Source organism: Spodoptera frugiperda, chromosome 4 (genome assembly GCF_023101765.2).
Source record: "Spodoptera frugiperda isolate SF20-4 chromosome 4, AGI-APGP_CSIRO_Sfru_2.0, whole genome shotgun sequence".
Taxonomy (NCBI): domain Eukaryota; kingdom Metazoa; phylum Arthropoda; class Insecta; order Lepidoptera; family Noctuidae; genus Spodoptera; species Spodoptera frugiperda.
In genome coordinates, this window is record NC_064215.1 from 1,019,623 (window position 1) to 1,037,879 (window position 18,257).

At 41.5% G+C, this 18,257-nt stretch overlaps 1 protein-coding gene across 4 annotated transcripts in view; it reads left to right on the top strand.

Annotated features, from left to right (window-relative positions):
* LOC118272556 (uncharacterized) overlaps window positions 1-18,257 on the top strand; it is a 216,507-nt gene that overhangs the window by 193,025 nt on the left and 5,225 nt on the right. For 2 of the 4 annotated variants that reach the window (XM_050693329.1, XM_050693330.1), the window contains exons 9-27: window positions 321-432; window positions 709-931; window positions 6,975-7,069; window positions 8,137-8,379; window positions 8,562-8,703; window positions 8,871-9,022; window positions 9,674-9,783; window positions 10,130-10,290; window positions 10,560-10,826; window positions 11,054-11,274; window positions 11,560-11,743; window positions 12,155-12,295; window positions 12,437-12,704; window positions 12,823-13,013; window positions 13,965-14,108; window positions 15,534-16,089; window positions 16,185-16,425; window positions 16,607-16,924; window positions 16,999-18,150. In XM_050693329.1, the coding sequence (XP_050549286.1) occupies window positions 321-432; window positions 709-931; window positions 6,975-7,069; window positions 8,137-8,379; window positions 8,562-8,703; window positions 8,871-9,022; window positions 9,674-9,783; window positions 10,130-10,290; window positions 10,560-10,826; window positions 11,054-11,274; window positions 11,560-11,743; window positions 12,155-12,295; window positions 12,437-12,704; window positions 12,823-13,013; window positions 13,965-14,108; window positions 15,534-16,089; window positions 16,185-16,425; window positions 16,607-16,924; window positions 16,999-18,150 (4,921 nt within the window). The remainder of the gene's footprint in view (window positions 1-320; window positions 433-708; window positions 932-6,974; window positions 7,070-8,136; window positions 8,380-8,561; window positions 8,704-8,870; window positions 9,023-9,673; window positions 9,784-10,129; window positions 10,291-10,559; window positions 10,827-11,053; window positions 11,275-11,559; window positions 11,744-12,154; window positions 12,296-12,436; window positions 12,705-12,822; window positions 13,014-13,964; window positions 14,109-15,533; window positions 16,090-16,184; window positions 16,426-16,606; window positions 16,925-16,998; window positions 18,151-18,257) is intronic. The other 2 variants (XM_050693331.1, XM_050693332.1) reach the window with 2 other exon arrangements.

The following is an 18,257-nucleotide window of genomic DNA, read 5'->3' on the forward strand; positions in this document are numbered from 1 at the left end:
AACAGAGAGTTACCTAAGAAACGGGGGATCCTCCGACCAGGCGAGGTGAACGTTCCTGACAGGATTTCTGCCCCATAGTTGTTCGTTGGTATTTTCTATTCGTGCTAATTCACATGTAAACTTTATATGTGCGATGTAGGATTTATGACGTCATGGTCGTCGTCTATGTGTGACTTCTATCATCTGTCACTTGTCATGTGTCGCCACACAAACCTTCTTACGTAGGTATTAATTGGCGACCATAATGATGTGTGTTAATGCGTACTTATTTGAGAAGTGTGATGTGACTATCTTTCTTCAAATGGACCCTTTGTTTGCAGTTGCAGCTATGACTACCTAGAAATCACTGAGGAGGGTGTGGACAACAGCAGTGAACATGCGCAGGAGTGGCAGTTACATGACCATCATGAAGGATTCAGCTCTGATACGGAGGTGAGGATTGTTTTATGGAATAAGGAGTAAACGAGTAGATAGATCACCTTATGTTAAGCAATCAACGCCATCGATGAACATCTGCGACACCAGTGAAGATGCCTTGTGGCCTTAGACAGATGACAAGATTGTAAGAAGGTGATCAAATAAGCCTTTTTCCACATTTTAGTAATGTGTAATTAGAAATTATGGTTGGAGTGCTTTAAGAATCCTCTCTTATAAGACCCTCACTTAAAAGAAAACTTAAACCTAAATTAATGTATTTTTCTTCATCAGATATGGGAAGATACAGAGACTCAGCTGCCAGAATCCGACGCAATCAGCGCAGGTTGGATGCGGGATGCGCACGCGACTCGCGCAAGACGTCTGTGCGGTGATTGGAGCGGGAAGCTCAAGTTACTGCGCTACCAATCACGGGGCAACGTGCTGCGCCTGCGCTTCAGATCCGACCACTCGCGACACTACGCCGGGTTCCGAGCTAAAGTCACCGTCACTGATTGTAAGTATAGTTTTTGATTTTTTTGTAAATTAGTTAGAAATATTAGAATATGACGGGTAAAATTATTAACATAGGAAAAATCTCGTATAGCGTGCTACGCTAAAAAAAGAGAGTAGGTATCTCTGAGTAGGACGCCATCTAGCGATTGTGACTTTTTCCTCTAACTACTCTCTTAAACAGATGATTTTATCACAAAATTGTGTCTAGTGTGTACAGTGATAAGTCTTTTATAGCAAACAACCTTCTATAAAGATAAGAGGCTATCTAGGTTATCTACATTAATGCAATGCAAAATGAGCGAGACCAAAACAAAGAGCGGACCCAAAATAAAATATAGTCCAACTGTTACCCGAAATTGGGAGTCTCTGGACTATAACAATGAAATATACTGCTTATTAAATTCCCGTAACAAGAGAAATGACCAAAGTTACCAACTTGTTACAATATGGCAATTTATTAAAATTAAACAAGAAGCTCGTCGCAGCGGCATTGTTCGCTATGCAGCGCCATCTAGCTTGCACAACTTTTTAAATATCAAACTTTGTGTAAGGTAGAAAACTTGGAATTAGCGCCTTAACAAATAGACTGCGCACCCAGTCCGGTAAAACTTCTTTTAAATCTAATTATCATACTCCAATCTGCAAAGATCCGAAGAATACTCCATCAGAACTTCAGGAACACGGTCCCAAGTCCAGCGTCGAGTAAAAAACAAAATGTCGGCGTATTTCGTTTTTCAATTTCAACTTTTCGCTCTGTTCCGTACGGACAGCGGAACGGAACGAACCGTCCATACGACAAATAAAGTTGCCAACTAACACGTATTGAGCCATCCACGCCACCTTTAACACCTTCGCATAAAGTTTAAATTCGTCTGACACGAACAACAATGGCTACAAAGTTAGTGATGCAGTTAAATTAAACTTATTAGCGAGTGCATAAAGTCTATTATTGAATGGATGGGTGGTGGTGTAAGTTTGTGGAGTAGGATGGGGTAAGTTGAATAAAGCGCAGTCTAGTTTTAATTAACCACGGCTATGTAAGATGGCGTTCGGTTGTGTTCTGATGTTTTTGTTCTGTTCCGCTAGTTTCCCACGGGGATCGATGCGGTACAGTCGCGTGCGCCTCGCTGCAGCTACAGCCACCAACTTGTTGTTTCTTCTTGACACGTACTAGCACAAGCAATTTAACTACTTGGACATTTGCCAAGTCGATCTTAAACTGTTAAGAAATAACTACACTACAATACAGAATATTTTTGTACCTTCTGAAACAATTGCTTTTTCATTAAGAACTATGAATAGTATTTACTTAATGCTCCCTAAAAACTGTACATCTCGATCTCATTTTGATTTTTACCTGGCTTTATGATTTTGATATGTGTAGAAACTTTCATTTCTTAAAAATATTTAACCTACCTTACGACATTGGGCAGAAAATACACAGCACACTAAAAATACCTATAGATTTTATTGGCTGACATCAAGAAACCGCACATATTATACTAGAGTTCAGTGCGAGTACACGAGACTCATAAATCTCGTATAAATTTGCAATTTATATACTTGGTACAGAAAACTAGACATGCTACTTCAGAACACATACAGGTCATTTCTTACATTTCTGATACTCATAATAAGTACCTACCTATCTGGAATTTCAGACAAGTTATCTACAAATAAAGTTCTAGTAATTGGCCTACCTAGTTTTGTTTCATTTTCTTTTCTTGGAAATGGAATGTTTTACTCAATTTCAAGAATATCCACTCGCTTATTGTTCATACAACCATACCGTGAGCGCGGTTAATCCCCCAAATCCATTTCAGACACAGCCATAGGCCACAACATACATATTTATAAATCCCAGCGAAATTAACATAAATATACAGCAAGCATTAAACAACAACATTAAACTGTACGCGTTCCATTACTAGTTCAGTATAACTAGGCATGCAACTGTACCGAAACCACTGTTCAATGTACATAACGCACTATGTTTTGACAAAATATGTGGGCTTAATCAGCGGTCGCGGACCACGTAATAAGCTCGAAGCCAAAATCCTGTACAATAATGGTATTAGCTGCAGGCAAAGCCGCATAATTTCAACTGAGATTATATCTGATACAAAGTCAGCTCCACGCGCCACATTTGTTTAGGAGCACCGTCGAATTTATCATCATTTATGCCCAAAGGCTCGCTATGAACAATTTCTTTTTTAGAATAAATTTCATAATGAATCGTTAATCGAATTTATTAATGAGAGAGAAGAGAGCAGATTACTTCGTAATTAAACACCTACATCTAAATATATCTCAATGTAGGCAGCGGAATAAATTTTAGATTTATCACTTCTGTGAATATATTATCTAATTTTCTTCACTTGTGCTGGGTAAAAGGTCAGCAACCATTTTAAATTTCCACGACCTCTGCCACAATGAAAGGTGACATTGCCAACTTTAAGCTAGAAATGTAACATTTTTCCAAAATAAACCTTATTCAGTGGCACAAAGCCTTCGATTTGGTATAACAACATGTCTAGCTGGTGAACAAATTGCTTCCTCTGACAATGCGTAAATTGACGTCACCGCGCACCGCCGCGGCGAAACATGTTGAAGCGTGGTGAAACATGTCGTTAGGCATAAAGCCTGGTGCACACTGGCACTGGGCCTCGAGACATGTTTTGCTTGGGACAAACACTTGTAAAGCTTGTATCGACAGTGTATGGACCATGTGTCAATCTTTTTGTGCATACATTCCTAATCTAAAGTTCAATCAAAAAGCATTTGGAACACTTCTTAAATTCGAGCGTTTAGTTTAGACTCAGACTTATCATCTATCTCAGTCATACAAGTTATATCAATAATATGGGTAAACCCGCTGTCCGTGATGTCCCCGCTCATTTGTAAAATGTTTTAAGGACGGCTCATAATAAATTCGGACGAGTAAACCTGTTCAAGACAAATCAATGTCCCCTTAAAATTATGCACTAAAAATTAAAACGTCCATTGTCCATCTTATTCAGCATAAAATGAACTAAATTCATAACATTTCCTGAACTTTTGAATAACGATGCTGGTATTCCATTCGTTCGCGAACGAGTGAATGGATGAATGAAACTAGTTAACGAGGAGCATTTTTGTCGAGGCTTTTTTTCTGAGAGCCGAGCTGTTCATCATAATTTGGTGTAACGAGCACCTTTGCAGCGATGTGGAGGTAGAAGCATACGTACTTATGTAGGACCCAAGAGAGAGCCGTATTAAAATAGTCTTTGTGTGACTTGAAACGCATATTACTGCATTTTGCTTGGGAAGATATTTTTTTCTTACTGGTACATATATGGAGCTAATGCTATGACAATCTATGGCACATCACGGTTGTAATGTCAAATGTGAATTTTGTCACTCACTATGTAAGTAGTGGGTAGTTGTGGCGGTCTTGTTCCAATAACAAATGCGCTAATGAACCCTGAATAATTGCTAAAAGAATGGAATAATGAATTAACTGGTTTAATCTATATAAGCGATATACCTACTACCAAACTTCAGACTACCTAAATGGTCTAAATGCTAACCTAAATGGCTGGACTGAAGTTTGGTTTTTATATATGTACCGAAGTAGGTACTACGAGTAGATTAATGCTCCACAAATTTTAATTTTAAAAATGTTTTAGAATAGTGTAATTGAAATACTGTTTTGTTTCGAAATAAAACTTGGATCTGGTACAAACTTTAATTAAATCTGAAGAATGGTAATCAAACTCTTGTTAAGTAACAGTACAATATTTATTTTGGACAGCGATCCATCATTCCTGGAAACGACACTCCTACAAAACTTCAGCACGTCACTCCATTTAACTCTCTTCAGTACACTTTCGACTTTATTACAAACGAACACAATACAAAATTCATTGGAATCCCTAGAAGAAAGTACAGTACATCAACCTACACTCTGAATACAATAGATTTACGACTTTAACACAAGGTACAATAAAGATGAAAATTTAATAAAGAAACTTGACAGATTGGAGTAGGGTGACCTGCTGGCGACGACAGTGGCAATAAGAAAATTAATCAGCGGTGTTTCACCACAAATTCTCAATTAAATATTCAAATATCAGGAAACTTTAACATAACAAAGCTGTCCCGAGACACTCCTATTTTACTGTTTATTAAATATGTACAAGGAGCGTCCCAATTAAAACTTAAAAATGTATGGTAATAGGGGGTCAACAACGTTGATTCACAACAAACAGTTTTGAAGTTTGTGCATATTTTTTAATGGCTTAATTGAATCTCAAGTTAGGCAAGTATTATTTAGTTTCTCGAAAGTGATGGATACTATGGTAACAAAAGCACAATTTTTGACTCATTTAACGATACTTTTAAGTCGATTCGCTTTCTATATTCAACAAAATAAACCTGTCAAATGAAATTAAAAAGTGTTTTCTATGAAATATAAAAGTTATTCTTGGCAAAACTGCTGACGTGCGACCAAGATTAGTTCCAATTGATTAAAATTGGTATACTGTCAATATTGAAATATAGCGAGCTAGATAAATTAGTTCCTTTCAGAAATATTAGATTGCAGACATCGAAAACAAATAAATTCATACGTAAGTCGCCAGTCAATGACCGGTATAGTCTAGCTAACCAGATTCACGTCCAGACTAAAGATATTAAATTATGAAGAAATCTCGAATACATTATTTGTATTATATTAATTTAGTGTCAATAACTTGCTTACTACAGAATACTAAATAACAAAAAAAAAACAAATATCTATACAGAGTGTCCCAGAAGTCCACGTCTAAACGATACCAGATGACAAGACCAAGTACACTCTGTGACAGTCTTTTAAATCCTGTTGCTATAAATCTTTTTATTTTCGTTTGCATATTTTTGTTACGTAGTCTTGATAGCGTTTCAATCATATAGAACCTTAAATTATGAGCTAACTGCTTCAGTTCCAAAATGGATGTAAAACGAGAGTTAGACTTCTGTCAGCACCTCTACAGCGTATCGTGTTGTCACACCGGGTGCTGAGTATACAGGTATACAGCCTCCGCGCTCCGTGACCACTTCACCATTCAGTAAATTAATATCTCTGAACGGTTTTATTGCCGCGTAGTGAACGAAAGAATTGCGCGCGCATGTTTTAATTAAAAACACTTATTAACACACTCAGAATACTAATTAAGTCTCGACAGTTTATACTAGCTCTTATTTCTTTTTCCCTACGAGATAAAATGCCATCGTTCCGCGATACACTTCAGAAAAATTATTTAATGAACGTATTTTTCTTCGCGAAGAAGAGTTTATAAAGAACTGTTTTGTTCGTTTTGTTGAAAAGTTTTTATACGAACTCAGCGCATTGTACACATCCGCTGCTTAAACGTGCATTCTATAAAAAACGGGTGAAAACCATACAACCTAAATACATACAACCTAAAATAAAATCTCCTCAGTTTCTCGTATTTTTGGCAACTACCAGTGATAAAGTTATTCCTTGCGAATGTTCGCCTCTGTCCCACATTTCACGGGTACAAATGCCCCAAAAATGTGGCACATTACACCTGCCAACTAGATTACCCGGTCCATTGCGCGCCAACCGGCGGCGAGCACCGATCACTAAACTTATAAATATTTCATGTCCTCTTGGTGCTGGCTCATCCCGAAAACATCCCAGTAACGCCGTCATTCTCCGTGTCACTTACCTTATATTGCATTATTAGAGGGTTTCTACAAATTACAGGAATAAAGCCACTACTCAGGAAGTAATGAAGCTGTTGCAAAATGAGCATTGAATTACAAAATTAATCTCAGCTGCCTAAACAAAGCTAGTTCCAGCATTATTTATTTATCTCCATAAATGTACGAACAATGGAAACAAAAGAAAACACACAGCGGTAATGAATTTATTAAATCCAGAGTGAAAAGTTTCTTGCGAAAATGAGTGGCTTGTGGTAGCGTTTTTATTACACCTATTACTTACGGCGAGGTTTATTCACACGGTTTAGAATTAAATGAATGTTTAATTTGTTCCACAGCACAATCTTGTATGGACTCGAAGCAAGTTCTGTTCAACGGACACTGCTACCTGTTCTCCGGTTACCCGAAAGCATCCTGGGCGACTTCAAAACAGGTAAGTCAGGAACAAATAACATCATCCACCTAACACGAAGTCTTCACAACCATTCCAAATGACGTCACAGGCTAGGTAAAAGCCAATATCTTCCCTAAAGCTATCGATAGCCATCGCTACAAATTACGCCATTCTTGTAACGAAAGGCAATTACCAGTCCAAACAATACTGGACGCAAAGCCGACTGGACCATTCTCCTGTAATCCCCAATGATTTATTATCTTAATCCCCTGACCTTCAGGCGATACTACTGCGCTGTAAAGAGCAGACTCTGTCTGTCGGTATATTTTGGGTCATAAAATTCGAAAATAATTCGGTTGTTTTATGAAAGGGTGCCTAATTATACCTTATACTGTTCGACTTGGTTAGATTTTAGCAACTTAAAAGAATGATACAATCCCTTATCAACAGCAAAGTTATTATATTGAAGTAAAATAGAATCGCTAACCTGCATTGATCGCGTGGGATAAAAAGTATCCTATCACCCAAGCCAGCTCATACCCTATCTGTATACCAAATTTCATTAAAATCCGTTCAGTAATTTCAGCGTGGTTGACGGGCAAACATCCAAACAATCAAACTTTCATATTTATAATGATTGTATATGTACTAATCATCCCCAAGATTGATGACATTCTACAAGTATGTACCTAAATAAACAATAGAAAGTTTCACAACATTTGTTCCATTTCTGTTGCTTGTTAAATTATAATTTTCTCAGAAATAATTGTAGGGTAGTTGTAATCTTCGGTTCGACCTCGGCGCTTACAATGTCATTACGTTTTGTATTGCGACGACTCTCGGTCGATATAGATACCTCTTTTATTGTTGAATGACAGCTCTAAATAATATTTCGTTTAATTGTTTTTCGATCTACCTAGCTTAAGATATTGTCTATTTTGTTAAAAAATGGTTTTGTTATTCTTATAAATAGTAATTAATTGTCAAATGTGACATTTGATCATGAGCTAACTCGAATATTGAGTAAAATTTCATTTGAAGTATTTTTTAATACATTAAATATCATTTAAATTCATTACAATAAGTTTACAATTTCTTTTTCCAAGGTATGTGAGGGTCTGAACATGCATCTGTCATCCGTCCATTCAGCAGACGAAGAACGGTTCATAGTGTCAGGTATCCGACAAAGCAGCGATTACAGCGCTGGATCCATCTACTGGCTGGGAGCCCGTCTAAACGGTGAAGACGGGGAAAGCTTGAGCTGGATTGATGGAAGCGCTGTAGGATTCCAGGGCTGGCCACCTTATAATGACACCGAGGAAATAGAGGACGCGTGTTTGGGTATACAGGTAAGTTGCTATCTAAAACAATTTTATGAATTTTATTATAATGTTGTTATGTAGATCATTCCAATTCCAACGGAAGCTCAATGTTTCGAACTTATGAGCCGATTATGAGACCTCTAATCAATCTAAAACAATTGAAAAAGAATCCCTAAAAAAAGATGTTAAAAATCTAGACATTTTTCCAGTGGAAGTCGTCACCAATCCCGTCTCTACCTAGTGGCTTGTTTTGGACCTTACACAAGTGTGGGATGACAGGCGGGTACGTGTGCAAGCGACGGCTCAACCCAGAGCACGTAGTCAAGAACAGAACGGTTGAAGGAACTTCAGGTAAGTACAACTCTCATTATAATAAAGAAAATATAAACAACCTAATTTAGATGACAATATTCATTTCTATAATTTTGTAAAAGTTTGATCCCACGCTGGGCGCCATTATGTATAGTTGGCGCCCACCGTGGGACTAGTAGTAACATGAAATGTTTGATTTGTTTTAGGAGTGCTAACAAGTCCCAATCATCCTAACATGTACGACAACGACCTTGACTTCTGGGTACACGTTGTAGGCCCTGAGGACACGCGCCTAGTTTTTGTTTTTCAGAGGATTGATTTGGAATACCAAAAGGACTGTCTTTACGATTTTGTAGAGGTGAGTCATTCATTTTGTGCTTCAAATATAGCTGCTCTTAATGTTTCTTTTTACAATACTAGGCTCCTTATCAGCATAGAAATGAAAACCACATTCAAAAACATTGTATCCCGAATGTAATATGTATTCAAATCACTAAGTTACGGAAACACGCCTTAAATGCCATAAAATATTTATGAAATTTAAAAATTCAGAATAAAGGTAAAATATCCAATAAAAATTCCATCAGGAACAGCTATTGCGTCTTCGGCCGTAAGCTGTGTAGCGTTTGGGGAAATTAATAATTCCCGAAACATCGTACAAATTATAATTTAATTTTAATGCCGGCTGATTGTTCGCATCGAAGCTTTGCCGGAAACAAGAAACGATCGTATTTATTATGAATTAAAATCTTAAATAGTATTTTGGTCTAAACAAAACTTTGTATTTCTAAATATTTCGTTTATTTTTATTTTTGCTTATGAAAATGTATACTTTGGTCTCCTGACCATCTACTTAATCTATCAGTAATAACGTAACTACTAATCACATATCATCCATAATAAAAATAATTAATAAATAAAATTTGAATCACAGTTCACAATTCGCTGACAATATAAATATCCAATAGATAATAATTCATTATTAACTTATATCGTTTCAACCCTTCAGCTGCGTGACCCATGGAACATGAAATCTTCAAGATACTGCGGCTCCGTCGGAGAAGCACGCTGGGTCGCCTCCACCAACAGAGCCGTGCTGTACTTCCATTCTGATTACAAGTGAGTTCGTTGTCTATCTGGGGTTTAGTCGACCTAAAACCTTTAAGAAGTTGTAGTATGTATCATTTCTGACTTAGTATTCTGATCCCCCTTTAAAAAAAACCGTTAAATGCAAATTGAAGTTACTTATTGATAACGGAATTAATCTTGAATTCAAAATTTTATAAAACAGAGGCATTAAAACAGTTTGCAATACTAGGGGAGGCCTTTGTTCAGCAGTGGACGTCACTCGGCTGATGATGATGATGATTCAAACAGTTTTATCACATTATCATCGAAAGTTTAATTTAAAAAACCTGAACTAAATTTACTTATACATTATATTGCACTTTACTTATACCCACAGCACCCAAGGCTCAGGGTTCTCAGTAACATGGCGAGCGGTGGAGCTGGTCGGCTGTCCATCACAGACTATAACGTCTAAAGAAGGAGTCCTAAAAAGTCCCAACTACCCTCATTTTCTGCTGCCCAACCTGGATTGCACCATCGATATTCTGGCTCCTACAGGTTTGTATACAATACTCTTCAAATTTTCTTTCTTATAAGGTAACTAAAGAAATTCATGGCCATTTATGTTTTATAAATGCCTATTTCATTTTAAGAAATTCTCAACTTATTTTTAATGTATAAACGTTGCATAGGATATTTGGGAACTGTCGTGTTTTTATGATATGTGAGTTTACCAATGTCATGTGGCGGTATCAAAGAGCTTATTTAATTCATGAAGAAATTGTATAAATAAACGTGCTTATTTAAATGACCATCATTCATTCCAGGGAAACGAGTATTCCTGAACATCAGTTTCTTCGACTTTGGCTATGGAGTATTTGCAAAGGGCGTGCCTATCAATGTCACGGACTCGATACCTGAGGACTCCTTCATTGACGTCCAGATCGACCTCCAGAACCCTCCCATCAGGCCGTTCCTGAACCCCAACGTCCTCACCAATGGCCTCTTCGTGTCCCAATCCGAAATACTGCGACTGAGGATCAAAACTGGCGAGAATGTCACCGGCCAAGGATTTCTGGCGTATTATAAAACGAGTGAGTCTATTGATGGTATTCTATTAAATTAGGAAACCATCGATGGAACTGTCAGTCGTTTTTTTTTGTTAGAGATAAAGAGTGGTCATGAGATGGTATCATTTGATGAGATTGATAAAATTCCAATCTTTTTTTTTGTATTCACTATTAGTAATTTCACCAATTACATTCTCATTCTACTCTTTAGAAACTCCTCTTCTAATATTTGTACATGATATCATTTCCAGTAAGCTACCTGAACGCGTCGCACGTGTTGGAAGTACCGTCGGGTGTGGGCGGTCGGCTGGCGGCGCCCAACTGGCCGCAGCTGGCGCCCGCCCGCGCCGCACTGCGCACGCGCCTCGTGGCGCCGCACCAACACACGCTCACACTGGCGTTCACTGCCACCACACTCGTCGCTACTGGAGACGATCCCTGGCCATGTGGACTGGGCAGTGGGTGGATACAGGTAATATATGTGCAAACATAAGTTTTTAAACTGACGTGGTCACTAACACTATCATTAGAACTTAAGACGGGATATTTACCATGTTTATTTATGTCTATGAGTTTCCGATATTTCGGCGCTGTTGCAAGCGCCATGATCACTGATGAACTGATCAAATTAAAAGCCATATCCTATAATAGAGTCGTTATCGTTGCTGTTTTGATGAGGATGATATTGATTGTAGTATTGATCTCTTTCCAAACCACTTTGACACTTAAGTTCACAATCCCCTGATGATAATTTCAGGTGAAAGACAGCTACACAGACAACAACGGTACAGAGTGGACTCTGTGCGAGGTGGACAGGAGTAAGAGGAAGCTGGAGCCGCGCGCGCCGCTCGTCATCAACTCGTACCTACACTCACTCAGCGTCACGCAACACGCCGGGGACAGGGGCGTCAATATGGATGTCTCGCTCATGGTCAATAAAGGTAAATGATATGTTAAATCCATGAAAACCGACGTGAAACAACGCTTGCGTTGTGTGAGTGAGGTTACCGGAGGCCCAATTCCCCTTTCCAATCTTCCCAATCCCCGATTCCCGAACAACAATCCTTAAATTCCTAACCCCCAAAAAGCCGGCAACGCACTTGTAACGCCTCTGGTGTTTGAAGTGTCCATGGGCGGCGGCGATTGCTTACCATCAGGTGATACGTCTGCTCAGTTAACGTGTTTCATAAAAGCCGGAGAAAGTTCAGAAATGTATTTTAATTTCTGCTTCAACTTACTTATTAACAGTGTTGATACCGCGCTTTTTAGTGCAGTCGCTTAGAAGTCATTGGTGTAAAATAGTACAGTTTGCAGAAAAATTGGATATCACGAAGAAGGCTCTCTTTTTTCAGATCCTGAATACCACAGCAAAGTGCTGCTAATATCCGAGGAGACCAGCTTAGAGTCCTGCTACCCAAACCCTTGCTTACATGATGGAAGATGTGCTACTGATGATGGAAGAAGTTTTTGCCAGTGTTCTGGATACTATGCTGGTGAGACAATATTTCTATAGTATTCATGCGTGATGGAGTTGAATCTAAAACAATTAAATTCGTAAATACGATAAGAACTATCAAACGCCCAAAGTGACTCTTTGCAGGGTTTAAAAGAGTAACATTTAAATGTTTGTGCAGGTTTGTTCTGCTTGGTGACGGCGTGTGAGAGGTCGCCGTGTCTGTACGGGAACTGTACGCTCGTGGCGGAGGGTGCGGGGAGCGCAGGTGGGGCGGGGGGTGTCGGGGGGGAGGGGTTCGTGTGCGCGTGTGCGCGCGGGTGGCGCGGGCGGCGCTGTGCGGAGCGCGTGCGCCCGTGTGCCTCGAAGCCCTGCAACAACCGCGGCGCATGCACCGAGCGGGATGGGGGGTTCCTCTGTCAGTGCAACCCCTCATGGAAGGGCAAGAGGTATGTGTCGACAACTCTCTGTTCTCAGTTTTCGACTGAGAGGAAATGAAAATCTGTTAGCTGTTTATTGTAAGATTAAAAGATCTGTCAGGCTCATTTGAGTATCTGCTCCATTTAGATGTGAGATCCCAAACCCGTCCCCCAACATCATCAGCTTGGGCCAGCGCATGCTCCAGGAGCCGTTCTGGCTCGGCCTCATCACCGTGTTCGTGGTGCTGGGCATGATCGGCCTGGTGTGGTGCGCCAAGCGACACTTCCCCGAGAAGATCGAGAAGCTGCTGGCCGAGGAGGCCGACCGCTGCGCTAGACGTAAGTACCACACCCACTCTCATGGAGGACAAATCTTTAGGCCCAATATTTGATCCAATATAATGTAAAAGAACCTTTCTCTCGCACACTTCCAATATACGTTCAGTTCGGCTTGCCACTCTCACAGTTGAATATACACGGTAACTTAGTTTGACCGTCCGAGGAGAGTATATTTGTGACTCACAGTACAATAACGCTTTGTTTCAACATTTTGTCAGATTGTTTCCGCTATACTCATGTATTTTCTCAATAACCGCACTGTCTCTGGGATGGTAAGGACACGTTTTGCGTAATTTTTACTTTTCTTTGACTATCCTCTTTTCTATGTTTTATTATTGCGGTTCCAGAAACTGAATGTCATAGATTGTATATATTTGCTGCAATGATGCATGTATTGATTAGTTGAGTGTCCAGATAGCTGCATTCCTCGGGTTTCTGGAGTCCGTCAAATCACGGTTCTTTTAACTTGATCCACGCACTGCAACAGTAAGTAACGTCTGTCTGTTTAGTTGATTTATGTATTAGTCCTGGAACAGCCACACGGCGGATCGGAAAGTTAAAATAATCGTGTCAATAGTTTTGTCGAAAAGGATTGCCAGAAATTGTAAAGTTACCGGACAAGGAATCAATCGGCTTTAAAGAAATAATAGAGATATTATGACGTTAAATCCCAGCCAGACAATGTGTCGTGTAAACCATGATTGTGCAGTAGAGTGGACTCGCACTGACAGACCTGACGCAGACGTAACGTTCACGCTCATCAAAATTGTGTTACCCGTGTGTGCGTATCTGGCAATCCTATGTGTGTGGGGCTAGCGCGGGCGTCCGTGGGCGGCGCGCGGGGGCGCGGGCGGCGCTACGCGGCCGTGCCCACGCGGGAGCCGTAGCGGCGGGGGCAGGGGCGCGGCGGGGGCGCCGGTGCAGCGGGCAGTGACGTGCTATTGTCCACAGCGGGCGTGCTGCAGGACGCGGCGCCGCACCGCACGCTGCTGACGCGGCTGGGTATCCGCAAGCCGTCGGTGTCGGGGCTCGCGCCACACCCGCGAGCCGCGCGCACCTTTAGCTTGGACGATCTGTTAAAGCCGCCGCCCGGACGTAAGGACTGGAGCGATGTCTTCCTAGGATCCGCGACCCGCGCGCTCCGCACTGCCACTGCATACTCCCATCGATCATGTAGACTGCGACTGCATTCGATTGTAACGGTTGATATCTCTGTGTTACTCGAGACTGTTAGCGATGTTACGAGACTGTTCTTCCTGATATGTTAGCTGTTTTGTCTGAATAGAATGCAATGACAAATCTGTTAGCTGTGATGTACTAGAGTAGAGACAGACTGTATGCATTCTTAAATAAATGGATCACAAATTCATAAAAACTAATGCTTAAAGCCTTTTGTCTTAATCTGTGACCACTCGACTTGCCAGATCATACTTCATGCTGCCTTTACTGAGAGTCACAAAACGTTAATACTTACACGAAACGGATACCGTTCATAATGTTAGCTACTAGACACAGGGCTTTATCAACACATGTTGTCGAACTTCATTCCGAATATCACGTTGTGTCGCAAACATCCCAAACACTACATTCTGCGGAGCGCGCGGCGGCCGGTACGGTTAGCACTGGATGTGTCCCTGCTGTGAATGAAATTTCTATGTGGAATGCAATGACCAATGTAACATGGCCTGCTACCCTCGTTCTTACTTCTTTCGATGTCGATGTGTGCACCCCTGACAGCACAAACACAGCATCTCTATTGTAGCCGCTCCTTCCTTCGTTGACACCTTTTTAGATCGTCCAACTAACTTGGCCTCTGTTTTGTCAATGATATTGATTACCTATTTCCTTCTTATTTATATTGATAGATTTACTTTAAATATTTTCTTGATCTACTACATCAGTATTGTTGACAACCCAAAGGCCTTTCTTTCTCTATGTGAATGTTGCTAGCATGCTCTTTTACTCAGACATTGTTTTGGCTTATACAAATACTTACCAACATCATAATATTTAACTGTTGAAACACAACTGAACTACAACTTGTTCGTGCCACTTGGTATATTTAATTAAAATATTCTTTAAATATTTTTATATGTTCAGTCAATTCAAAACATTGTCTATCTAACTCGTATTGTATAGCTATTGTAACGACTGTAATTATATTTCTGTTTGTGGCTTTGTATGTCGCTTTCTCTGTTCCAATAACTATACAACGTGACAGATCAACATCTCCATACTCATCAAGTTGTCATGAACACAACACAAAACACTCAATTTTAATACAAAATATTGGCACTTCCTAAATTTTTTGATTATTGGCACTACCCTAAAGAATTGGCTTCCTTAGTGTGCACTGAGATCTAAGGCATGATGGTGATCTCTCAAATAACTGTTGTTGTTCAATCCCCAGTTTTAAATTTATAACTATTGTGTTGCTTCTGTCATGAACATTCGATGTCGTCGCTTCTCATGAAACTTTGTGCACCCAATAATTTGGTTTAAGTGATATTTTTGATACAGGAACACCGTCACCTCGTAAAAAACGTAACAATTCCACTCCAACTAAGAAAAATGCTGCTGAGAAAAAGCAAATTTTGCAACAACTTATAAGCCCCGCAACCACTAATGACCATTCAAAGAAGATAACAATGGGAGATCTGATACAGATGTCTGAGAAGCGGACGCTGAGTACAGTAGAGAGCGCGCCCGCATTCATGGACTATGGAAACGAAAACAAAGAGACTTCGTTTGCAAGTGAAGCTTCTACGCCGTCGACATCGCCTTCCATGCGGCACATATCAGATCCTAAACTAGAAAAGAAAGTAACGTTTGCAAGACTACTGAACAAAGTATCCGCGGAAATGAGCTCCAGTTCCGACGTAGATATGGTGAACACTATCACCATTCCAATGGCGGTGATAGCAGACAGAGGAATGAAAGCAAAAGCGTCGAGTACGCCGCCCTCGCCGGGAGTCGAAGTGCGGTCCCCGCACAGCACATCCAGCAACCAGGGAAGTGATTCAATGTCGAGCCTGGACTTAACGTTGACACACACTGCATTGAAGAAATATTCGAGGTCGGTTTCAATTTTTTATGTAACTATTATTAACACAAATACTGCAACATACGGGGTTAATTTGAAATAAAATTAAATATTGATATTTTCTTCAGACAGCCAAAAATCTCAAGCGCTGACTCCATACTGGCGATGTTCCGAAACTTCTCATCCTCATCGGCAGCAATAGTGTCACGAGCGTCGTCGGGAGGAGTCTCCGTGTCCAGTACACCATCAGCTTCATCCCCTCAGGATGATACAGTGGACGCGGACGACATATCCATAGCATCCTCACACATACCCTCACTGGCGCCAGACTCGCCCGTCACCAGGCCGCATAACACTATCGAGATCCAGGTAGGAATTACGCAGACTTTTACAATTTATTGTGAGGTGTTTGATTAGCAAGTTTTCTTTAAATGTTCATCCTAGTTATGTGGGAGAGCATGCGTCATTCATCTTATTCCGCAGTGCTACTTTCAAGATTAGATTCATTGTCCCGAGCATCATGATGGACCTTTTTTCTATACATTTGCAGGTTCTGGATCCTCTAAGTGCACACAAATCTTCATCATCAGGTAGCAACCTACTTCATCCACCGTCCATACTCCTAGAAGTACCGAGTGGGATCAACAAATGTTTGTCCCCGATACGAGAGCTCCCTACACCACTACCCACACCCCTCCCCACACCAATGCCCACGCCCCTACCGTCCCCTAGACTGCCGCGAGCTAGTATCGAAATGGATGTTAAGAGCGAGTCTACAGCAACTGTCATGTCACCCAGTGAAGATGAGCTCGATGAAATTAAGTCTGAAACGAAGAGCGACAGACCAACTTCTGGTTTGCGATTGAAGGTCGGTCGACTTCTTGTTCACGTTTGGACGTTTATTTTACTTGTGTGATACATAATTTTGAATAATGTTTGCAGCTGCGACCAACACTGCTGAGCACGGACACAGCCACTACGACGCCGACACCGTCGACCCATGTGACGTCCTCGGCGAGCCCGAGTTTGACCCACAGCCCGGCGTCCCCGCCCGGCACGCTGCCCGGCGTGCTGGCGGGCACGCTGCCGGCGCTGCGCGTGCCGGTGCTACAAGTGCAGCGCGCGTCGCCCGGCTCCCCACCGCCCCGGCGTACGCCCCCGCACTTAGAATTCCAGCCACCGCCCCTCATTACCGTCACCTACAACGCTAGCGAGGAGTCCGACGAACCCATGTCCCCTAGACCGCCCCCACCCTCTGGCAACATGTGCTACCTTAGTCCCTTCTCGATGTCCGCGAGAGGAGAGCGAGCTCCTTCAGAATCGAACTTATCCTCGTCAGGGTACAGCTCTATGGCGAGCCCTGGACCCTCGAGGTGCGGCTCTAGCAATCCCTTGTGTCCTTCAGAAATGGAAGACCCTGGCTCTGGTGGTGGCCCGTCCTGCTTTCAGTCCAGGAGACGACCGCTCATGAAGACGAACTCCAGCCCTGCAGCTTCCAATGACGACAGTAAGGAACGTAGGCGAGGCCGGTCTGACTCCGAGACATTATCCGACGACCCCCTGTTAGAGTCCAATGACGAGGGCATAGGGACAGACGAGAGAGTAGACGACGTACCCTCCAGCGCGAAAGAGATGGAACTAGTCGCACTTAAAGAGACTTTAGAGATTCCGCAAGCCACCCTGTGCTCTCCCAGCGGAGTGACCAAGTGTTCAATAGTCAAATGTGTTAGTGTCGAGAGAGGACTAGACGAGAAGGCTAGTTTGAGGCCTCCCACTTTGCTAACAGAAGGTAGTAGACCCCTGAGTCCCGTCAGTTCGAGGAGTGAGAGCCCGTTAAGTGATAAAACTGGTTTGGGAAGGTTTTCTCCACAATTTTACGGTAGGCAACTGCCGTTTACAGATTCTGACGGGTTGTACGACTTTCCGAGTTCGGAATGTGTGAAAGGTGCCAACAACAAGTTGGGCAGTAATTGTCAGAAGAAGAGTGGCAGGAAGCGCGACCGACGGAACACGCGCACCGCCTCGCATGACGTCACCGGCAACAACAAGCCCACGCTGCCGCACATGCCGCACTCCATGCACAACCTGCTGGAGGTCAGTCTCACCAACATACATTTGTCACTCAATCTATAGCTGACACTTTACTCGCTGAGCTTAAAAACTAGAACATACTTGTATTGTACGATACCAATACAAAACAG